Source organism: Notothenia rossii, assembly GCF_949606895.1.
Source record: "Notothenia rossii genome assembly, chromosome: 9".
NCBI classification, from domain to species: domain Eukaryota; kingdom Metazoa; phylum Chordata; class Actinopteri; order Perciformes; family Nototheniidae; genus Notothenia; species Notothenia rossii.
In genome coordinates this window covers 49,566,812-49,591,398 of record NC_136907.1, presented here as the reverse complement: position 1 = coordinate 49,591,398, position 24,587 = coordinate 49,566,812, and the positions used below count along the sequence as shown (strand labels likewise).

General features: G+C 41.8%; 2 protein-coding genes across 2 annotated transcripts in view; one reads left to right on the top strand and one right to left on the bottom strand.

Moving 5' to 3' along the window:
• The window catches only part of slc35a3b (solute carrier family 35 member A3b), a 24,847-nt gene extending 3,663 nt beyond the window's left edge, over positions 1–21,184 (top strand). Inside the window, exons 2-9 of the mRNA XM_079647979.1 lie at positions 4,069–4,191; positions 6,236–6,482; positions 6,556–6,698; positions 9,805–9,927; positions 10,089–10,263; positions 14,102–14,220; positions 14,321–14,454; positions 17,790–21,184. Of these exons, the coding sequence (XP_079504105.1) occupies positions 4,111–4,191; positions 6,236–6,482; positions 6,556–6,698; positions 9,805–9,927; positions 10,089–10,263; positions 14,102–14,220; positions 14,321–14,454; positions 17,790–17,883 (1,116 nt within the window). The 5' untranslated portion in view covers positions 4,069–4,110 and the 3' untranslated portion in view covers positions 17,884–21,184. The remainder of the gene's footprint in view (positions 1–4,068; positions 4,192–6,235; positions 6,483–6,555; positions 6,699–9,804; positions 9,928–10,088; positions 10,264–14,101; positions 14,221–14,320; positions 14,455–17,789) is intronic.
• fam78ba (family with sequence similarity 78 member Ba) lies at positions 19,114–24,587 on the bottom strand. Its single transcript, XM_079647991.1, has 3 exons — positions 23,411–24,587; positions 23,011–23,290; positions 19,114–21,648 (listed from the first exon to the last, which is right to left on the bottom strand). Exons 1-3 carry the CDS (start codon positions 23,743–23,745, stop codon positions 21,406–21,408), a joined length of 858 nt encoding a protein of 285 aa, XP_079504117.1. The 5' UTR covers positions 23,746–24,587; the 3' UTR covers positions 19,114–21,405.

Here is a 24,587-nt window from a genome sequence, read left to right as displayed (position 1 = left end):
GAGTACGCTTATCCAGTCTACATGTGTTTTGTAGACTTGGAGAAGGCATATGACCGGTTTCCCAGGGAGTCACTGTGGGAGGTGCTACGGGAGTATGGGGTGAGGGGGTCTCTACTCAGGGCCATCCAATCTCTGTACTCCCAAAGCGAGAGCTGTGTCCGGGTCCTCGGCAGTAAGTCGGACCCATTTCAGGTGAGGGTTGGCCTCCGCCAAGGCTGCGCTTTGTCACCAATCCTGTTTGTAATATACATGGATCGGATTTCGAGGCGTAGTCGTGGGGGGGGGGGGTCTGCAGTTCGGTGGACTAAGGATTACACCACTGCTTTTTGCAAATGATGTGGTTCTGATGGCTTCATCGGTCTGCGACCTTCAGCCCTCACTGGATCGGTTCGCAACCGAGTGTGAAGTGGCTGGGATGAGGATCAGCACCTCCAAATCTGAGGCCATGGTTCTCAGCAGGAAACCGATGGACTGTCCATTCCAAGTAGGGAATGAGTCCTTACCCCAAGTGAAGGAGTTCAAGTATCTCGGGGTCTTGTTCTCGAGTGAGGGAACAATGGAGCGTGAGATGGGTCGGAGAAACGGAGCAGCGGGAGCGGTACTGCAGTCGCTTTACCGCACCGTTGTGACAAAAAGGGAGCTGAGCCAGAAGGCAAAGCTCTCTGTCTACCGCGCCATTTTCGTTCCTACCCTCAGCTATGGTCATGAAGGATTGGTCATGACCGAAAGAACGAGATCGCGGGTACAAGCGGCCAAGATGGGTTTTCTCCGCAGGGTGGCTGGTGTCTCCCTTAGGGATAAGGTGAGAAGTTCGGTCATCCGGGAGGGACTCGGAGTTGAACCGCTCCTCCTTCGCGTCGAAAGGAGCCAGTTGAGGTGGTTTGGGCACCTAGTTAGGATGCCACCTGGGCGCCTCCCTAGGGAGGTGTTCCAGGCACGTCCAGCTGGGAAGAGACCAAGGGGTAGACCTAGAACCAGGTGGAGGGATTATATCTCTTCGCTGGCCCGGGAGCGCCTTGGGATCCCCCAGTCAGAGCTGGTTGATGTGGCCAGGGAAAAGAAAGTTTAGGGCTCTCTGCTGGAACTTTTACCTCCGCGACCCGACCACGGATAAGCGGGAGAAGATGGATGGATGGATGGACATTGCCTTGTCTTCTTATGCGGCGTGCGTTGAAACTTCAACGCTTCTGCCCATTCACTTTGAATGGGGTGACGTCACGCTTTGCCGAACTGCATTGTGGGGAGCGTAGCTACGCGTTGCTCGCGTCAAAGGTGATGGTTCAACTTTTGAAGCTTCGACGGAAGCGTCAGCCAATCAAATCCCGTTTATGAAAATCTGCCAGTACAACTGTTGCCAATCAAACCGCGTGTATGCTGCGAGTAGTGAATCACCCGGTGCTGTATGATCAGTCTCTGTTCATCTACCGGGATACAAACCGGAGGAGCCAGGCATGGAGGGAGGTGGCAGAGATAGTGGGTGAAACTGGTAGGTTTTCGCCTGTTTGGGGAGTTTATATCCAATGTACCTCGTTTAAACATTGAATGGACAGCTAGCAGGCATGGACAGTATATATAGCTAGCATGGAATGCTAGCATTTTGCTTTGTATGTCGGGGGCGGGAGATCCATGTGATTGGTTGTTGGTCGCGTTGCTCGGGTTGACTCCCCAAGCTTCAGACACGCCCACCGCCAAGCGCCAACGCACGCTGCTGTGTGGGCGCTCCGTAACACAAACATTTCCCAAATTGGGATCAATAAAGTACCATCTAATCTTATCTTATCTTAAAGTTATGCAGAGTATAAACAACTATTAACCTAAATTCACGCTCGATAATTGATAATATTGCACATATGAGTTTTGAGCTAGTAGTCCTACCGGTATGAATGAATCAATCACTGAGTTTTAGAAGAAACATCTATTAAATAACAAATAATATAATTTAGCACCACCTACAGTTTGAAAACATGATTCAGGCTATTGATCTGATTTTGAGGTTCACTTCCCTCTATGAAAGCTTTCTTGTGGATTGTTTGCCTGGAGGTTTTCTTGAATCTCTTCCTGGTTGTTCTGCCTCTTTTTCATTGTGAGTGTCTCTGTGTCTGTTTGTGGATGTTTTTTTTCTCTTAGCCATTGATTTGGTCTCTTTGTGGTCATTTTGAGTCTCTTCCTGGTTGGTACGTGTTTCTTTGAATAACTTTGTGAAGTCTTGGGGGGGGGAATGCTTAAACTTTGGACCCTGCTGGGCCGTTCTGTGATGGAAGCACATATCACATTGTGTTACAGTATTCATTTGCATCTTGACATCTTCCTGTCATAAGCTCAGGTCTTTCCCATTTTGTTTCCCTGCAAACATTTCAATGTGTTAGACGATGCAGGTGTTCTGTTCATTTAACCTGTAGTACAACATCTGGACTCTTTTCCCATTCAGTGGCAGGTAAATAAGGATCTCACAAACCTGACATATGGCTGCCTGAAACGCCTCCGTTACACTCCTTTGTTTACTTCAGTAACACAGTGACATCACTATGTAACACTTGCGCTTCCATTCGCTAGCGCTCCAACACATTGTACGTGATATTGGCTAAGGGGCGAGAGATATCTAATTGGTTGACCAATCACAACAGAGCCGACCAGCTAACCAATCAGAGCAGACTGGGCTCTGGTTTCAGACAGAGGGTGAAAAGAGGTGCTGCAGCACAGGCAGTATGAGGAAAATAAAGAGCTTTCTGAACATTAGAGCATGGAGACATTCAGTAGAGGTATACTAAATACAAATATTAACCTGAAAATGAGCAGAACAGGGTCCCTTTAATAAATCTGCGCTTATTTCCGTACATTTCTAGAACAGAAATGTGAACATTGGTTGGTTCAAAATGCTGCCTACTTTGTTGACACATAATAGTAAAAGGTTTTTAATGAGGGAATTTGGGATTTCTCCTTTGATCACTCCATAAATTAGAAAAGACTGTCGTCAACAGCCATGAAGAATAACACATTTTTTTTAGATGGTATGCATATGGTGCATTATCCAATGATTTAAAAATACAAAGAAATTGAAATGAATACCTCAATGACTGTTAGATTCCCCCCACACACACTAGCCTAAAAGAAGACATGTCATGGAAGCAAAATAGCCCGAACTCTTAAAATTAAACATTGTACTTAAGTGTTGCCTGTTGTGTCTTTATTAAATAACTTTCCATCTTTAAATGTAAGCAAAAACCAAAAATGAACATAGTGTGAGAAGCCTTGTTACTGGCAACTGAAAATGAAAGTCGATAGTGTTCTTAGAAAAGTGCTTGAAAAGAGAGGAGAGTTTGTTGGTGGGATACACACACTCACTACACACACACACACACACACACACACACACACACACACACACACACACACACACACACACACACACACACACACACACACACACACACACACACACACACACACACACACACACACACACACACACACACACACACACACACACACACACACACACACACACACAGAGAGAGGGATTGTGCAGCCGTGCCCCTCCGCTAAGCAGCTGCCACATATATAAGGAGGGCAGTGTGTTAACCCTAACCCACACCCCACCCCTTGTTCTGTGAACACTTTTTTGGCCTTTGTGGCTTGTTGTATATCCTCTTTAATAAGGATACCTGTGACACCAGCACTTTATGATGTTGCTTCGTGGACTTTGTCCCTCAACTTAGCAATATAAGTGAAACAAAAACGATTCAAACATTCTCTTTGCTGCGTTATTTTTACCCAAAAACTTCAGTCGTCTTAATTTGCTTGAAATTAGAAATATAACTGAAATAAGGAAGTAATTAGTGTATTATAATCACACACAAAAAATGGTGGTGATACATGGTGGTTGTGTTAGCGCAGACGCCAGTTATTAATACTCTGCAGTTGTACCTTATAAAAAAGAGCCAACGTGCCTCCGTTCCTCTTCACTTCGAAGGGGCGGACTGCAGAAGAGACATCGCTGCAGAAGTTTAGCATGGTTCGCCTTATACTATACTCTCTGCCGACAAGATATTATTTTAAATTGTATGGCAGGTGGATGAGGTGACGAATTAAAGTGAAAGCGGCTGTTCGGAGATGCTTCAGTCAGGAAATGTAACGCACAAGATGGAAGAATGTCTGTCTGCCTGGCTCCAGGACTCCCCAGATACAAGACCGGTAATAATGATCTCAATACTCCCAACCTAAACATTAATGCATGACAGCCTATGGGTTAAAATAGTCATTTAAACAATCGACAAAGGCTTTGTGGAAGGCTGAGAGATGAGATACAAACCGTTTCAGTGAAAAAGACATCAAACTTGCTGACTGAGGAAGCCTTGACAACTTGTGACTCAGCATGAGTCACAAGTTTGGAGATTTGGGGTTATTTTGCACGTGTTCTTTCAAACTGAAGGTTTTTTCTCACTGGCTTCTCTGACCAAGCTTGACCAGGAATCTTCACTTCACTATCACTTACAAACTTTCCAGTTCAATTCCTTTCTATAGTTTGGACGTTTTTACAGAGGGGTAGGCTATGTTTGCATTATTCACAGACTGATGCAAAGCACATTTTGTTTCTGAAAACATGGCGAATATGGATCATTTTAAGGCTGTTGCCAGTATTTTCAGATGTATGGTACAAATAATCCAAAAATTCCTTTGGAAAAATCTCAAAACTCGCATAAAAACGGGACCTAGCTTTATCCAATGTTTCAGATTTATGTTTCGGAAATATGTATGTATTTCAGAAGATAATGCTCCAATATGATATTGAAAACTACAATTTTAGGAAACGTAGGAATAGTGTCTTAAAGGGCCATATTATGCTTTTTGGGGTTTTCCCTTTCCTGTAGATTGTTATTTTTGTTTTGTTTACTTATATAGTGACATCAATAATTCCTTACATTTATCTAGATGCTCAAAGCGCTTTACAAATACACATTACACACATATCATACATGTAACGGTCATGTACTGTGGGCAATACCCACAGGAGCAAATTCAGGTGAAGTGTCTTGCCCAAGGACACAACGGCCTGACGCGGTGGTGGCGGGGGCAGGTTTCGAACTGGTTCCCCAACGCCACCCTTGATCTGATGATCAACGCACAGCCCACTGCGCCACTCCGTCCCTATGTAACACCCGCCCTTCTCCAACAAATTGTACGTGATGGTAAGGGGCGGGACATCTCTAAGCGGTGGACCAATCACAACAGATCCGGCCAGCTAACCAATCAGAGGAGACTGGGCTCTGGTTTCAGACAGCGGGTGAAAAGAGGTGCTGCAGTATGAGAAAAATAAAGAGCTTTTTGAACAGTAGAGACACTAAATACAAATATGAACATGGAAATGAACATAATAGGGCCCCTTTAAGATATTGCCTCATTTGTGTATTTTAAGTTTCAGCCTTACGACTGACATTTCAGATAATATTTGCATACTACGTAGAGTATATGACAATTTTTCCTTTTGAACTTATTGTGCTGTAAAATAGTCTATATGTTTTTGACCCTGTCCCCATTACTCCTGGTTCTGCTCTGATCTTTGTTTTATGTGGGTCACTAACAGGAATGCCCTGCAGTGCCCAAGGCTGCACTCTGTTTAACTGCCTTTTAAATACTGACCAGCATTCCTAAATGTCCTCCTCTCAGGGTCTTCAGAGACCCCCACTCTATCCTCCTTTGAATTGAACTAAGGTTTACTTACTTATTTATTTTGTGTCACCTTACACAACTCAAATACATACAGTATATTATATAATATTATATAATATTTTGCTTTGTTCATGATGATCAGCTCTGTTGCATTCTTAAAGCTCTCTTGTGTAGCATAACATACATACCTGTATTTCCAAAACCTAGTTAGTGTATGAGATATTGATGCAAATGTTATGATTAAGGATTTAGGCTAGCTTCATAGTTTCAAATCCAAGAGTCAAAGGCTTTAATGTCATATGCAGAATAGCTAACCAAGTCCCATGCCCCTCCAATAATGCATCATAAAAATACTGCAAGAAGAAAGAGAAATAGAACAAATGTGACTGCATAGTTGCACATTTTTACTTTATTGAGTAATAATGCACAGAAATGTCCCAAAGCAGAAGTTTCATGCTGTAGGAGACACTCCATTAGTCTCTCATTGGTAGGAGTGGAAGGGTTGAGCCTTGTTCCTCTGACTGAACCACACTTTGTTCTCTCTTTATATCTTCTGTGTGTCCCAAAGACTCCATCATTGTCTTCTACCTCAGAGCCTGAGTCCTCCACGATGGTGTTGCACCCGGCCCACTCCTCCAGGCTAAAGTATGTGTCTCTGGGGGTCCTGGTGTTTCAGACCACCTCTCTGGTGCTCACCATGCGGTACTCCCGCACCCTGAAGGAGGACGGCCCGCGCTACCTGGCCTCCTCCGCCGTGGTGTCGGCCGAGGTGCTCAAAATCCTGGTCTGCACCCTCATCGTATTCATGGAGAACAGTGAGTAAGGCCTTTTACCAACTGTTTCTCTTCAATCCCGGGTGGTCCCATCTAAAGACGCTCTGTCTGCCAGATTTCAGTGTGCGGCTGCTGAAGGAGGAGATTGTGAACAAGCCCGTGGAGACCCTGAAGCTGGCCATTCCTGCGGGGATCTACACATTGCAGAACAATCTGCTCTATGTTGCCTTGTCCAACCTGGATGCAGCCACGTATCAGGTAACTCATGAATGAGCTGCCTCAGGTTCACCAGGAGTGTGTGAGTGTGGGTTCACTTGTAAGGACTTCAGTTATATATTATTGCTTTCAACTAACCCAATAAAGTTATGTGAAATCTGTTGACATAATACATTTAATTTAAGTCAATGTTTCAGTTTTTCCAGTGTATGGTTTGGCTTTTGCCTTACTTTGTTGCCTTACTTTGTAACACTTTTACAGTGCTTGGTATGTGTCTGTGGGGAAAAAACATTGTCTATGTTTTGATGGCGACTGGAATCTTTAGGTGGAGATAGCAGGCAGAGGTTTGTGTAAATTAACAACATGTCATTTAGCTGTCCAAAGCAACTTACACACACTTCAAAACTGTTGGTGTTGTTAAATATTGATTTTGATGTATCTTGGACTGTATATAACTAGAGGACCTTTAAGATGATTTTACCAAGCCCCCAGGAAGTGCGCTGGATGTCAAAGCAAATGTTTGGAGTGCCCAAATGGTGGTACTACAACTTATGTGTCAGTCTGTGATGCATTGGTCCCAAAAATACTTTTTCCAATTTACTTTCATTAATAAAGAGAGGAATAGCTCTTATTTAAGCCATCAGGGTCCAATAGTTGTGACAGGCGCTACAAGCCAAATCCGAGTGATTTTCTCTCTCCATTAATTTGACTGAGCAAAGATCGGCACTGACGTTGCAGATTGGACGCGGGGCTTAGGCGAAACGTAATGACATGCTCTTCAGAGTCAGGCCATTTTGGCATAATGCCCCACTGAGCAACTCTTATAGGATTGAACCAACAAGTCCTCCAACTCATGCGACCAAATGGGCCGATTGTTCAGGCCCTTATTACGACCAAATATGTTGTTTGTTCAAGTGCTTAATACATCCTATAATTACGTTTTAAAGTTTTCGCCCTCTAGTGCTCCACGTTAAAGATGGTCGTTTATTCACAAATAATCCTCTCTGTAAAATCCTAAATTGTAGGATAGTTTTGCCATGAAAACGCTTTTTGATTAGATTTCTAGCGAGAAGTGTATATTGTACTGTTAGAATCCACGTCCAGTCGATATGTAGGATCTATAGTTTGATAGATATTACGAAGATGATTTGAGGTATGCGGCAGCCTCCATGTAAAGTTACGGGTTGAAAACAGTATTTCCGGTCTCGACATTTTCATTATAAAACCAATGATCAAATGATTTAACAGATATCTGCAGTACTCATCCACTAAAAAACATCAGTTTATCCTTGTTAATTATACGACATTTATTGGTTTAAATTGTGTACAATGCTTTTGTGTTTTTCCCATAGGTTTTTCTCTTTTGATTCTGAGAGACACCTTTCTTTTTTCAGAGGTTTTGATAGGCTAAAACATCGATTATTTTAGCCGCAATGCATGTTGGTAAATGGTGTTTATGCGATATGAAATCGGAAAAACATTTTTTAAAAATAAAATAATACTTTATTCCGAGTGTTCTTGCTTTTCTCTTTGGAAGTCATCACATAATGGCATTGTAATCCACGGTTCGGCTTCCTTAAATATTACATATCTGCCGTAGATATTTATTTATAAAGCCCTGATCAGAAGACCTTTTCACAAACTGTAAGAAATGTGAGACAATTTAACAGGGGGTGTGGGCAGGTGGTGGACCTCACCTCCTCTAGGCGGGTCCGAGAGCATGCTCCCCCGGGAAGATTTGTTTTTTAAATGTTGAAGTTAAATGCATCAATCTGGTGCACTTTGAGAGCAAAATTGGGACTAAATCTATGGATACATCTCTCAACACCCATATGAAACAGAACTGTAAACAGATTTACTTTTTTCTTTCAACATTTATTTGAACAGCAAGTGGAGGCAAAAGTGACTGCACCCAAAACAATAAACCTGCTAGCTAACTAGCCTAAACTCAGTAACAGAATGTGGGCAACACGTTCTTCTCCACAGCTGCGCGACCTCTGAGTCAGACGTCACTTCCCCCTTTTCTATCCTACGGGTACAGCCACTCCCCCTGAACCCCGTTTCCCTGCCAACCCTGAAAAACTGTTTTCACCCACGCTAACTTTACATGGAAGCTGCCCCATATACACGTTCTCCTGGCGAGACCTCAAATCATCTTCGTAATATTTATCAAACTATAGATCCTACACATCGACTGGACGTGGATTCTAAGAGTACAATATATACTTCTCGCTAGAAATCGAATCAAAAAGCATTTTAATGGCCAAACTATTCCAGAATTTAGGATTTTCCAGAGAGGATTATTTGTGAATAAACGAACAATCGGCCTATATGGTCATTTTTTGTAGGAGGACAGGCTGGATTGAAAGGGGTACCGCCTCCAACACTGCATCCAGTTCTCCTCATACATACATGGATTTCACCCCTTTGGTTTGCAGACAACTGTTTTGGCCATCGCCATCTTGGATTTTTGTAACCTCAAGTGACCTCAGAGGGTAGAGAAAATATTTTGTTGTGCAACCAAAATGTTACAACTTACTGCCATTGACTGAAAACAAACTGTGAAAGGGTTAAAGTTGTAAGAAGGAAACCATAACAACGCCCAAACAGCACCGCACAAAGTTGTGGTAACGACCTGTCAATCACAAGCTAGTCCCACCCTTAACCAACCTCTAAATGGCACCATAATTAACTAAATGAACACCTGTAGGGAACAAGACTTGAAACCAGTCATTAAGACCATAAAGACATTAGGAAAGTGTTTATGGAGGCAATACATCAAGTCAGAAGCAGGGCAATCTTCTCATCGACTTCCATACAGTTGGACTGGCCATTCTAAAGAATAGGCACTTTCGCATTTCAAACTTTTCAGAAACAGAGGCTTCTGCTTGTTAAGGCATTGTTCGAACTTGTACAGAATATATCTACCTTTGATTCTTGACCGAAAACCTCTAGATTTTCAGAAAGAGTCAAATCCCTTCGTTAAGACATGCAGGCAAGTAGTCCGAAATAACTGGACAAAAGACTTCAGGACGAAAGACTCTTTTTGACTTATCCACAATCCTTGTATCTAACTGATGTTCCCCTGTCCATACCTGACTACCTTGCTTTCTATCTTACTGGTGTGTTTCTGTCGTTCTCTACATAGGTTACGTACCAGTTGAAGATCCTCACCACAGCACTGTTTTCTGTCTCCATGCTGGGGAAGAGGTTAGGATTGTACCAGTGGCTCTCCCTACTGTTCCTCATGGCTGGAGTCACTCTAGTGCAGGTACCAGCGACACCAAGTCCCTGAGCAATTTGAGAAAACACAGGTTTTTCTGATTATCTGCTTCATTAACATGGAATATGTCTTAATAGACTTCTTAGATGTTTAAGTCATAAGTGAGTTATACACATGTAAAGCACTCTCTCTGTCCTCCCCTTCCTCAGTGGCCCACAGAGTCTGAAGTGGACTCTGAGCAGGCGATCCTGTCTTCAGGCTCACAGTTTGTGGGGCTGATGGCTGTGCTCACGGCCTGTTTGTCCAGTGGCTTTGCTGGAGTTTACTTTGAGAAAATCCTCAAGGAGACTAAGCAGAGTGTGTGGGTCCGAAACATACAGCTGGGTGAGTAACCAAGGCCTCCGTATTTTTGGGACTTATATGTGTTGAGTAAACGTACATTACATTTAATCAGCTGATGCTATGCGTATGCATTTAATTGTATGGTACAGGTCAGAAAGGTGCAAGAATCAAGCAAGTACATTATCTTCATAAAATATGTTGATTTACTTCAAGTGCTACATGTATAGACAAAAAGAGACAGAGAGGGGTTGTTATTTGGAAGAAAGTGTTTAACTTTTTGGAGCCAGGAAATCTTTGGTGGCCGGGCCCTCTTTGCAGTAGGGTGACCAGGTTCCAACAAGCCAAATCTGGGACAAAGACTATGTTTGTGTGGGACAATGTGGGACAAGTTACTGCGACGCTGAAAGGTATTTTCAATTTCGATATAATCTCCATACAAACAGATTGAATAAAAACGTCTACTGAAACCATTAGTTTAGAAATTAAGTCCTGCATGTAGTGTGTCGCTTCAAATCATATTACCTCCATGCAAGATTGCAAAGAAAAACTCCATGGGATTTGCCTACCACTGGCTTCACACATGATTAAATCCTTTTCTTTTAATAGTTTCCATCATACTCCGCTAAAAAGTGCATGGTGCAGTGGTAGCTTGTACTGCTTTGTTCCAGTAGGGCGTGACATGCACTGGAAAAACTGAAACGTTGACTTTAATTAAATGTATTATGTCAACAAATTTCACATAACTGTATTGTTTGTACTGTAGGTTAGTTGAAAGCAATAATATAAAGTTGAACCTTAAATAAAAAAGGTTCAACTTTAACTCTACATTTAGTTGAGGTCAACGTTTCTCAGTGTAGGTCAGGAGACTGGTGACAGGTTGGCGAGCCCTTGTGTGAGCTGCTTGATTGACATCTGACTGCAGGCAATAGTCCCTCTCTTGATTTCTACACCGCCATTGGATAAAATAAAATTCGGAGCAGTTCCACACAAAGCAGGACACCTGGACCCCAATTTGCAGTGAGGAAGTATATTACATAACATTACATATTATTTAACAATGCTTTTATCCAGGCGACTTAAAAAGAGTGCAATCATCCATGAAGATCCTTACTCAGACAGAAATAATCCTGCAAGTACATTACCTTTTAATAAGTCAAACCATTTTTAGTGCTGGTGCATTTGCTTTAAATGACACAAACCTTTTAGTGCTACACAAAGAGCAGCAACCTGTGTGTGTTTGGCCAACATATCCTCATAGTTCTTTTTTAAGTCTTTGTGGGTTCTTCAAAAAATATCCAGTAACACAAGCAAACAGTGCACCTGAGCAGTGGTTGTTTAGGCAACCAAACAACTTGGTTAGAATTAGAGAAAAGGAATTAGCACACCACTTTTCATAGGCATACTGTAAGTACTGAATGAACACTGTATGAGAACAGCCTGTCCTCACACGTGGACACAAATTCATGTTATTTTGGTCACAAACATTAACTGATAAAAAGGTTTAATAATTTTCAATACAAATTCTTTATTGTAGCAACACATCTTCTAAATTGTCATGCCTACAAAGCACATTTAACTGAAAAGTTCAAGCTGGGGAAAGGGAATTTTGGCAACCTGGCAACACAAACGTTGGCTTTAATGATAATATTGGACTATTAAGGGTTAATTAATGGTTGATTAAGATTGAGAAATACCTTAGTTACAGCTTTTAAGTACTCATCATAAACTATTATTTTAGAAGATTGTACCAGAAAAACAGCTTTGACTGCTATATATCTGCTAAGCTGTTAGATCAAACTAGTAGAGCCAATCTAAGGTGTAATTCAACCAGTATAAATGTGCAGCATCATAAAATCCTTACTGACATTTTAATGTTTCACTGTCATACCTAATGTTGACACATACATATACATACAGTAGATAAGGAGGTGTCACTCCAGTTTTTTCTAATAGCACTAATTGTGTTACCTTTGCAGAATGGCTCTTCTTATAAGCCTCTATTGAATGTTCCTCTTTAGTCATGCATTAATCGCAGCATCTTTGCCAGTTGTGCATATGAAACTCCCCATCCACTCTACATTCACACTAAAGGAGCTAATGTAGTGTATGCTTGTGAAGATAAAATATATATATATTAAATATTTATGTATTATTTTGCGATGAGGGCTCAACACTACTTCAGAAGATGAAAAACAATACTATGCTGTTATGGGATAGCCTAATTAGAAAATAATGTGAATGAATGTGTAAAAAAAGGACTTTCACCAGAAGGTGGTTATGGAAAGCAAAACTGAAATTACCATATTCTCAATCTGGTGAAATGTTATATCATAACAGCTTCTCTTATCTTGTTTTTATATTTGATATGAAATTATGATACATTTAATAAGAGAAGAAATCAAATGTTCCCTTTGAAAGTCAATCTAACATTTAACAAAACTGAATTGGATTCAGAGAAATATTTGTCAATCTCTGCTTTTATTTCCATCTTTAAGGCCCTCCCTCTCTTGGTCTCTCCAGCTACAGACTTGCCCTGTTATTTGACCCTTATGGTCTCACAAACAATTCAAAATAGTTATTTGTTCCCAAATGGCTGGGACAGAACAACAAAAGTTGGATCAGACAACTTTCTCACTGCCTAATTACAGGTTGGTGTGATGAGGCCATCTCAGTTTATGGGGCAGAGCAGAGGGCAGGAGATTAAAGATCACAGATTACGTACTCTCTTTTCCTCTTTTTTTCCTCCTGTTGAAAAATCTCAATTCAATGATTTTTGTGACCATGAAAATTCACAAGCGAAGCAACCACTGGGAGGCGTTTGTGGGTGTGGGAATGGCCCACTATTATACTCACTGGTGTGTGTGTGTGTGTGTGTGTGTGTGTGTGTGTGTGTGTGTGTGTGTGTGTGTGTGTGTGTGTGTGTGTGTGTGTGTGTGTGTGTGTGTGTGTGTGTGTGTGTGTGTGTGTGTGTGTGTGTGTGTGTGTGTGTGTGTGTGTGTGTGTGTGTGTGTGTGTGTGTGTGTGTTTGTGTGTGTGTGTTAGTAAATGTTAAACTCTGTTAAGCCTTGACACCTTGAGGCTGAGTTTTACCAACAAAGATTAATTATTAAACCATATTAAACAACTGTTTATTGTTAATTAACAAACGTTGAAACTAACAAAAAAATATGAAATAATACAAATGAACCTCTCTATGAATGTCAATTCCGTGTTCACGTTGAACCTAGAATAGTTGTGATTCTGTTGCACTAAAATAAAATCCAAATATAAAATTTGAACAAGTATTATCTTTGAACTTATACTTTAGTTGTTGTTATTTAAAAAATGGCCGTCTTTTGTGATGAATCGAGCATAATAATAAAGTTCCCTTGAAGAAAGTTAAGGGATAGACTTTTTGATGAATTTCTTTTCATTATTACACTGTTATCCTGTTTAACTGTCCTCATTTTTTTCTTTTTTTCCTGTTATTTCTCTATACGTTTTCTAAAAGGAATTATTAGAGCTAAGGCTATACAAGTATTTCTTATGATTTAAAAGCTAAACACATGCCGACAATAGAGCATGAGCTAATCCTGAAAACCTATCAAGTTAGCTTTGACACTGGCGCCATTTACAGACCCCACCCTGGGTCTGTAAATGTTTTCCTCCTGGCAGTCAAAACTCTTATGTGAGATGTGAAAAGTAGAACAGAAGCCGGTTAACTGAATTAACAGCTAACTAGTTAACAGCAGTAGCTAGCTAGCACATAGCCTTACTTTAGCAACAAGCTAAAGTAGGTCTATCAGTATTCCAGGCAGAGCAGAGTGGGGATGTCAAAGGAGGAAAACCGATAACACTTGCTTTCTAAAATATGACCAATTTACTCTCTTTTTCTCCTCAGGGTTGTTTGGCTTTGTGTTCGGTATTGTAGGAATGACAGTTTATGATGGCGAGAGGGTTAGAGAATCGGGAATGTTTCAGGGTTACAACACCATAACCTGCACAGTTGTTGCCTTGCAGGTTTGATCATTATATTTCTCTCATTCTTACATTCATCGAAATGTCATCAAATGAATTCAGTGTACACTGTTTAGAGTAATTTGAAACTCTCTTCGTGCAGGCCCTGGGTGGGTTGGTCATAGCGGTGGTCATTAAATATGCAGACAACATCCTCAAAGGATTCGCCACCTCTCTGTCCATCATTGTGTCCACACTCATTTCATACTTCCTGTTGGAGGACTTCAACCCTACAAGGTAAACACATCATGCTGCTCACCCACAGTCCCTCAAGGCTACATTTTTGGATTTGAGAATAATTACTCATAATATGCCTAACTAATGCTAGAGGTGTGGGTTTAAGGAAAACACTGCAGTATGTCCGTTGAAACTGAAATACAGACATTTGTGGTTCCCAGGTAATGTATCATACTTTTATGATGCTGTGATTTTTCATCTAGCTCAACGACTTTGTTGTTTTGAAGTATTGACAAAAATATCTAACAACTATAGAACGGCTTTTCATATTGGCTTAACCCACTGTATATTTAGTATTTATGAGCTATGAGCCTTTGGAACAATGGAAGGGTTTATGCCTGGGTATTTGGCTTTCGGCCCAATGGGATGCTTTTTGGACTTCTATGGTTACGGTACAATCATAGACTGTACATATAAATGGACATAGTGTCCGTGACGTCACCCATAGGATTCTGCAGAGTTGCAGAGAAGCCCTTAGTAGGCGGAGTCGGCCACTAAAGCTTGACAGCGACGTCAGAGTCTAATCCCACCTGCTCCAGCCTTATCCAAATAGGTCAATAGAAGTCACGCCCATCTACTTCCGGTCCATGGGACCTTATTTCGGAAAAATAATGTATTGAAGTCAATGGAGCGAGAAATAGTATCTTTCGATCCCGTTTGAATAGTGCCATGAATTACACATATGATGTTTGTCAATCTTAAAAAAATAATTTCCATGTCAAAAAAGTCACAGTTTGTTGTAAAACTGTTGAAATATAAGACTGTGAAAAATACGCAACTAGAAAGACTACAAATCCCAGAGTCGCGTAAGTGATATCACAATTGTTTTCCTCCAATAAGAGATAGCTAAGATCAGCGCCATATAGATAGAATCTATCTATATGTCGCTGGCTAAGATAAGATAACTTTAACAAGATGCCTGTGTGCTTAGTACCAGGTTGTTATCATACCAGCAATGGGTCTTGCTCGTTCTTTCGCTTCCCGTCTGATGAAAGGACCAGGAGTGGCTGGATCAAGTTAGCTACCTAGCTAGTAGCTAGCACGTTAGTTAGCATTACAGCCTTGTCATTTTTTATTAGCCTTAATATGAGGTAACATTAAGTAACCCAAAATGTTAAACAGTAATAGTAGTAGTCATATTTCGTGAACCCTTTGAAGAGTACTGTCACCTGTGTGATCATTCTATAATACACAATTTAAGCCCGAGGGAGAAATGTTAACGCTAGCATCGGTGATCGCCGATCTTTTGTACTTCATGCTATCTGCACAAATGATTGACATTAAACATTAAAAAGACCAGGCAGTTCAGAGAGAATCAAAGGAAGGCAGGCAGGCAGCTTTGCATGATATTATTCTGGACGTGTTTCATTGTGGTGATAGTGAGGGTAGTCAATCGTTTTGTTGACAAGACAGTCACGGCCATCTTGGTGACGTGTGTTGTTGTGGGAGACCAGAGATGCAGTTCATTGAGCGTTTCACACAAACAATGTGTTACTTCACAGTTTTACGACACATTTCTTTTTTTTGACTTGCAAAATTATCTTTTAAATTGACAAACATCATATGTGTAATTCGTGGCACAATTCAAACGGGATCGAAAGATAATCTTTCTCTCTCCATTGACTTCCATACATAATTTTTTCGAAATAAGGTCCCATGGAGGTCCACCGGAAGGGGAGGGAATAGAGTGGCGAAGTCCCTGCATTGTATTGTTGTATTGTATGAGAGAGGTTCCAGGTTGAATTGAGGCGGATATTTGTAATGTTCAGAGGTTGTTATGTTTAATATTCATGAGTATATTTGTCATTGATCAAATGATAATAAACAAACATTTGCATAAAGCATATTTGTCCACTCATATGTTGCCTTAGTTATAATAAACATACGTATACTGTATGTGAAATGGATATACCCGCCTTCTTTCATTTATCTTTCCATTCCCACAACAATATAAAGAAATGGCATATTTTGGACATAGTTCGAATGGTGATTAATCATGATTAATAATTTTTTAAGCTGTGATTAATCTGATTAAAAATGTTAATCGTTTGACAGCCCTAATATATATCAATCAAGTACAGTAACTACGACTAGCTAACGTTGTAGCCTAGCAGAGTGAACAAGTTGCTGTTAGCTGACAGTGAGCCTCAATGTGCCTCAGTGTCCATCAAGGTGACCACGCCCTAATTTATGCAAAAGCTTTAAGACCTAATATAAATAAAAGGGTCGCGTTATAAAACAATTCACTCACCAATTCATAATCATGAAGGTGGAATCTAACTATATCCCGAATAATTTTTATTGCATCCAGGGGCAGAAACATGTTTTTTTCTGCTGTAAAGTTGGGCATTTTAACATGGGGTCTATGGAAATTGATCCTTTCTGCCGCCATCGCCTATCGGCCAATTGATGAACTGCAGTTTGTGGCACTTCCTCATTGCCCCAGAGTTTGCCACATGGGTACAATGAGCATTCAAAAAAGAATGACATGCCATTCGATGGTGAACAATGGAAACGTGATACCTACTTAACAACATGACATTTATACCATCCAAGCATTGTCAGCATGTTAGCATTCTGGTGTTAGCATTTCGCTCGAATTATCGACAAGCCCCGTCCACACTATAGCTTCAAAAAAAGCTTCAAGCTGGGCGTGTCTGAAGCTTGGGGAATTTATTCGAGCCCCGCGACCAACAACCAATCACATGAATGTCCCGCCCCCGGCATACAAAGCAAAAAACCCCGGGGATTTTATGCGAGCAATATATATATATATATAAACTCCCCAAACAGGCGAAAACCTACCAGTTTCACCCACTGTCTCTGCCACCTCCCTCCATTCTTGGTTCCTCCGGTTTGTATCCCAGTAAATAGTTCTGGTCGTAAAGAACCGGGTGATTTGCTACCGTAATTTCTCGTTTGGAATATGAGGAAATGAACTGCGGTCTGGCTCTCCCAGCTTGCACGTGGTTTGATTGGCTAGCGCTTGAACTGTCAGATTTGCATAAACGGGATTTGATTGGCTGACGCTGGCTACTCCGGCGTCTCCGGCAGCCTGAAAACGCCAGGAAAGCTCCGCTCTGCTACCCACAATTCAGTTCGGCGAAAAGTGAGGCAACGTGACGTCACCCCATTCAAAGTAATTGGGCAAACGCGTTGGAAACCTTTTTTGAAGCTGTCGAAGCTGTAGTGTGGACGGGCCGAAGAGTCACGGAGCTGCTAGCATAGACCTCTTAACATGACATGATATGACCACACAATTATTATTTGTTTATATTAACTTTTAATGCTTTTATTTTGTTCTCTCTTTTTTTCTGTTCCCACCTTTCTCGTAGTTTATTTTTCATGGGGGCAATGCTGGTTATTGCCGCCACATTTCTCTACAGCAGCGAGCGCAAACCTGCTAACGACAGCGCCATCAAAGTCTAAGCCTAAGACCTCTGTGAAGTGTGCTACAAGAGAGGAGTGACGTCTGCCACCTGACAAAGACCCTTCCGGAATCTATGAACTGTGACATTAAGTATGGCGTGCAGGAATTATTCAAGCCAGAAATATGGAAATGATCAAACCTGGCACTGCCAAACATCTACAAATGGAGGCTGCTGGGGCTGGATGTTCTCCATCAGTTTCCTGACTGAATGCTGCTTTGTACAAAAGATGGGGGTCAATAATATGAAATATCTTTTTCTTATTTAATACTAACAGAAAGTAAGCCTAAGGTGGAGATAACTTTCCATGTGAACGGACACTGGCAGTAAAACTCATTGTCTGCACAACTAGTGTTCAGGAGTAACTCGTGACATGCAATTATTTAATTAAATAACAAAATAAATGCAATTGTAATCAGTAACAATTACTAAGAAAGAACCCTTTTATTGAATGAGTTTTAAAATGTTATTGATTACTAAGGTTTACAATGCTTGTGTGTTATTAATTAGCTCAAGCTATCAAAATCGTTAAATTACTTATTACATCTTATACCTAATACATTTCTAAAGTAATCTCACCAAGAGTGTGAATGACAGAATAAAAGTTATGGAAATGAAATTGTTAATGCAATTTACAGGGATTACGATTAAACCATGTCTTATATTTGAAAACTATTATTTTATATATTTAAATATACTGGTAATGTATTTAAATGTAATGGGATGAAGGGAAAGGGGTTTATACTAAACAAAAAGGGTATTCATGGTGCGAACAGCTCATGCCTCAGAGGGAGGAAACTCCTCGACAGAGCTTCCATCTAGTGGTGGAATGAGGTCAAAGATGCTGAATGTCCTTTTGAAAATGAGATGAGATATGATGAGATATGGCTGCGTTGATCTTGCTGCTCACAGTCTGAGCATTTATATCAAAAGCACTCATTCTGATCTAAATGAAATGCAAATAAAGGTCTTTGTGTGAGAACAAATGAATAAATTAAGGCACCTTTTTTTATGTTGAAACAGCCGGCTCTGCCTTGATCTTTTTTTCATACTTCAAAGTTAAGTGAATGGATACATCAACACTGTGTGTTGAATATTTTGATCCTTTTTTTTTCCAGCTCCAGTTGCAGCACGTTGGGAAAACCAATGCAGTCTCTATAGCAACAGATGGCTGAAAGAGCTGTGGTGCAGCGACAAATGAATCAATATAACCTATTTTAACCTCTTTGAGTACTTTACATTTACAATTTTTATTCAACAATGACCCTGACAAATAAAAAACAGATTTAGGCAGATGAACAAAAATACATATTTTCCCTATTTTATCCTTTTTTACAGTCACAGATAATCTTTGCATAGTCAGAGCAAATGAGTGTGTTTGGATGGAGAGTGTGTGTGAGGAGGTGGACAGACAGGGGAGAATAGGAGCAGGCAGATTGGGAAGGTGAGGTGTGAACCTGGAGAGAAGCACAGATGGAGGATGAGTCATGTGACTCCTGTGTGGAGTGGCAGGCAGAGCTTTGGACCGAGCCCAGCACGAGCCACTGGACCGAGCACGACACAGGAAATTCATCTGCGATTATCAGCAGCCGCCTACTGCAAAATAATACGATATGAGGAGAAGCTGACCTCATACGGACCAGGGATAAAGAATGTTACTAATTCAATCATTTTCAAAATGCAGTCTGGTTTAATTCAAGGAAACTATTAGGAGTACATTAAGTCCCTGATCGTAGGAAGATTTATGTTGCTTAGTAGTGCAACATGTCCTGATTAGAGCCACATCCAATCTACCTTAAAGAGACAGTTCACCCCAATATATAAAAAACATATTTCCCCTCTTACCTGCAGTGCTATCAGTCTGGACTATTTAGGTATTGGATGGTGATTTTTGGAGATACCCACCATAGAGTAACTGCCTCATCCAGTATAAAGCTGCATTCACATGATACAGGATCACCTCTTTGCTCACCAAGCGGTCGGGCGCGGTTCATTTCTATGGACACCTTCTCTGTTAGCTTGGGCCCCTACATACAGCTTTCATCTGATTGGTTGCATGTCGAAAGGTCAGTGGTAACAATTTCAAAATTTTAATCATTTGAACTTTGACTGCTCAGCGACAAGTTTGAGCAGTGTGCGACACCGAAGATGGCTCTTTAGCTGAGTCTGGCAGCACCGGGCTCTCTTTAGAAACACAACGGCAACGCCAGCGCAGAGCTGTTTTACGACTAGTCATGTGAATGCAGTTTAATGGAACTAGTTGGCGCTTGTGGTCTCAAAACACCAATAATTACATTTGACAAAATCAACAATAATACATATTTCCAGAATACATGAACGGGTTAATAGAGATAATCCACAGACCTTGTTGAGAGCAGTTTTATGAAGTCACTTTTTTCTTTCTACTTTATCACTACACAAAAATAATCGTGATAATGCTATTGAACAGAGGCTGGAGAAAGCAAGATGAAAATTGTAATGCCATCTTCCTCGGCTCTAGCGTTAGCTCTTTAAAGATTAGCTAATAGGAGCCTCCATGATTAGATGTATGCTTCCTTTTGTGCGGTGATAAGGTAGGAAAACAAATGTCCTGCATAAAACTGCTAACAACAAGGTGTGAGGACTATCTTGTGGGGGGAGTAGTTTCCCTTTAAGTCTGAGTACAATTTGGCCTCATTCCCAGCTATGCTTACATTTGTGGTATGGCACCATTACAAGTCATATACACCGCACTTGTTGAAGGCCTAGCTGAAATGACTTATTTCATGTGGTCTACCTGCTTTCTGATATAGTTTGTCATCCATATAAATAAAATATCCGCTGCACGATGTAGTTGAAAATATGTGTGTGCATAAGTATGGTGTATTAAAAAAACTCCAGGGAAAACTCCAGCAGGTTTTGCTTCCAGACTTTTATGCAAGGTGGGTGCTCTTAATACAATCTGATCGATGCATGTGTTAATCTTAACCCTAAAAAGACTCATATAATACTTTGTCTCTGTTAAATTATCTGAATACATCTGGTAACTCTGGAACTGAGTGTGTCGAAGGCCTTTGTTGGCACTGAAGAGGTTTAACCAGCCCGCAGGGTCTGTGTTTTTCTTTTTTTTGGCTGACTTTCAATCAAAATGTCTTCAGGTATCAATGTACAAAACAAATGCTTAAACATCTCAAGGACAGCTTTGTGTCTCTCTCACGCTCTCATGCAATAAGATCTACATAAGGATGCAGGATGCAGTCTAAAAACAGCGTCCCTTCTTGGCTAAAAAGCAGGCAGAACTCTTTAAAGGAGTCCAAAACTGATCTGGGGCCAAAAAAGCCATTGATGCCACCTGGGCCATTGTTACTAGTTTTTAGTCGACTTCCATTTCTGATACGGTGCAGTGCAATATCCATTCTGGCTTGTTTTCATGGTCCACTTCAATCTTTCAGTGAGAGCTGGCATCAGGGAATCTCTTCTGTGATAGGCTTCATCACCTTTTCTGCAAGAGGAAACAATTTGTCTTTGCAACCAATCCAAACTCCTATTTTGGCGGTATGACCACTAGTGGCGCCCCTCTCCGCGGCCTCCACATCAGCACTTGGGCGTCGTTGGCGTTGGGCCTCCCCAGTGCGTTGGGAGGGATGGGCTCCTGGTAGTTGAGAATGTGCGGCTGCTCCTGGTAGGGACGCCCCACCAACGAGGACCGAGAGCCCAGAGGCATGTCGGGCTCCACGGCAATGTCCACACGCATCCGCCACCGTACCGTCTGTAGCACAATGCGCTCCTGCAAGAGAGCAGCGTAATATCAAGGGAAGACGTTAAAGGGGCCCTTTTATGGTCATTTTCAATTTCATTTGTATTGTGTGCCTCTACGGTGACATGTTTCCATGATCTACTGTTCAAGAAGCTCTTTATTTTTCTCATACTGTCTGTGCTGCAGCACCTATTTTCACCTTCTGTCTGAAACCAGAGCCCACACGGATTTTAGCCTTTGCAGACCATTTACATTCACAAACACCTATTACACTACAGGAGAGGAAATATCAGCTATAGAATGTTGAATGTAGGACTTGTACTTGTGTGACTTGTTTGTTATGGAGTACTTTTGCACTGTATTGTACTTAAGGGGAGACGCTACAGATGAATACAGGTAAAGAGACAATATTTTATTGAATTTCAAGTTTTTGAATTGTTTGATTGCAAATGAGGCATTAATGAAAGAAATACATGTAGCTATAAATGATACATGAACAAACCCTAATGTCAAAATGTTGGTGTATGTTTGTGGCTTGAGTTTAAGTTTGTATTTCTTTATCATTCATTTAGCAAAACGCTACACAGAAGAATGGGGTGAACGAAATCGCTAATATATACTGTATTTATCTTCCCTAGTATACTGCTTCTATTAAGCTAATTATTTTAATTATTACGAGTTTAATTAAATGTTATGCTAAGTATGTATATGAGGCAATTACTAATAATAACTTAGGGTGAATTTAGGAGAACTATACTAACACAAAAAGAAAAACAAACACACAAATATGTATTTTAGATATTTTCTTTGCACTATATATATATATATAATAGCCTGTAATATATGATATGGAATCTATTGGCGAAACTCAAAAAAATGATCAGTGCATGAAAGAATGATGTTTGTTTTCCTGTATGTATGCAGGCCGCAGTGTATTTTAAGTACATGAGTGTATTTTTGAAGCCGGTCAAGTTGATTGTTTATTTTGTCATCTACTACTAATAGATATAGTTAAAGTGCATCCTAATAAATTATGTATTACTGTGGCTTTGGTAAATATCTTTCTCAGAAAAGTATTTTACTATGAGTTTTCAGTCCCCTTGGGGACTTGCTTGGCTCTTATTGCCCAACGTTAGGTAAAGCTATTCTGACAACCTTCTCCTCATAGCCTTAAAAGTATAACTATTCCACAAAGACAACACATGAATACTGTGAGCATTGTGATGCACATCCACCGCATAGGCTTTATTCTGCAGAGTTGAAGCCAAAGATGACATACTTTGTAACTTTACACCAGAAAATAAAAGTGCAGGAAGAGATAACTACATTACGGTCAGTTCAAAGCAAGCAAACATCTCCATACTTTGCTGCTCTCTGTGTATTTTCCCCTACCTTGGTGACGGAGTTCATGGCCACCAGCCAGGTGATGAAGCTCTGGTCCCTGGTGATGTGGGTCAGCATGGGCGTGTTGCTGTTGCTGATGGGCACCGCCCAGGTCACACTGGGGTAGAAGTTGTCGTTCATGCTGACCGTCAGGCGGGACGGTTTGGACGTGGGTCCGGTCAGGGTGACTGTCTCGGTGGTGTTACCGTACCAGGGGTAGCTGACACCGTCAGAGTCGCTGATGGCCTTCACCCGACCCTCTCGCAGCTCTGGTAGCTCCCAGCTGGACCTGTGGAAGGGACAGGAGAGGACAAAGTGAGAGGGTGCTCTCCTTGGGCAGGTGCAGGGTCATGTGAGGGAGGTGTGCACACACAATAACTCCTTCAGTGGTAAAAAGTTGATAACTTACATGCCAATATCCCCATAGGTGTTGTAGAACTCCATCTGGGTACAAGCCTGGATCCAGCCCACCACCCAGGTCTCATTGCGGGGCACTGGAGGCATCACAACCCCTGCCGAGGCCCTGAAGTAAGGCGTCTTGTAGCGGAGCACAATCGGTGAGTTCTCCTCGATGATGGTGGGACACTGGTCGATGGAGGCTGAAACCTCGTACACCACAATGTTCTCCCGTCTGATGCGGGGCTTGCATGCGATGCTCTGAATACAGCCCATACTGCAGACGACAAGCAAAATGAGCAAAACCAGAGAAGAAGGGAGCAGATGATACCTGGCCAGTATGCACATCAGTCCCCACCGGGGTCCACCCTTGCCTGGAGAGCAGATCTTTTAATTGCACATCATTAGTTGGGAAAAGGGTGTAGAGAAATGATGGGGAGTATCACAGTCAGCACTCATCTAACATAAAAGCGTCCAGCATGATGTGCTCAGGATGATATGGAGGTGAGAGCGCAGTGGGGCCTGGGGGGGAAGTATCACAGATCTCCGCAGCCTCCTCCCCCCGGTCTGCCTGCTGACTGCCGCACTGCCCTTGGCGCTCGTCCCCGGGAACTGCAATCCGACCTCCCCTGGGTTGCTGCTGCTGCGTCTCCGCCGTGCGTCCGGAGGCTCCCCTCCTTGTCGAGTCCACACGTCCGGCTGCACGTCGGTGCCCCTTGATCCTGCTGCTCTGCTCCCGGCTCTGCGCTGTCATGTCAAGTGGCGACAGGGCAGCCAGGTGCGTCAGAGGAGGGGGGCTGGATGTCTTTTGTTTGCTTGGCTTTTTCCTTTATTATTAGTCCTACATTCGAGCGGCACCCTCAAAAGACAAAATCGGGCTCTTCATCACCTTGACCTACAAGAAAAGAAGCCGCGCGAGGATGCGTTTTATAAAAGCGAGACAACTGGTTATTTTAATGTTTTCCTCGCAAAGTGCTTCCATTCTTGTGGATGCATGAATGGTGCATCATGAATGGAGGCAGCGAGGCAGCATGAGCGTGGAGAAAGCGGTGACTATACCCTGCCGCTCGAGCCTTTCTCGGTGTGTCGTCTCATCGTGAAGTGTCCTCGAGCTGAAAGTGAGCCTCGCGGCGCGGAGAGCATCCTTTCCCAGCCGTCTTCTTTCGTGTGGAGGTGCTGATGCTAGGGAG

Bases quoted from the DNA above. Each gene is read 5' to 3' on its own strand.
- fam78ba (XM_079647991.1), bottom strand. From the start codon at position 23,745: ATGTGCATACTGGCCAGGTATCATCTGCTCCCTTCTTCTCTGGTTTTG. The intron at 23,291-23,410 runs GTAAGTTATCAA...TCCCTTCCACAG, and splicing joins ACCTATGGGGATATTGGCAT to GTCCAGCTGGGAGCTACCAG. The intron at 21,649-23,010 runs GTAGGGGAAAAT...GCTCTCTTGCAG, and splicing joins CCATGAACTCCGTCACCAAG to GAGCGCATTGTGCTACAGAC.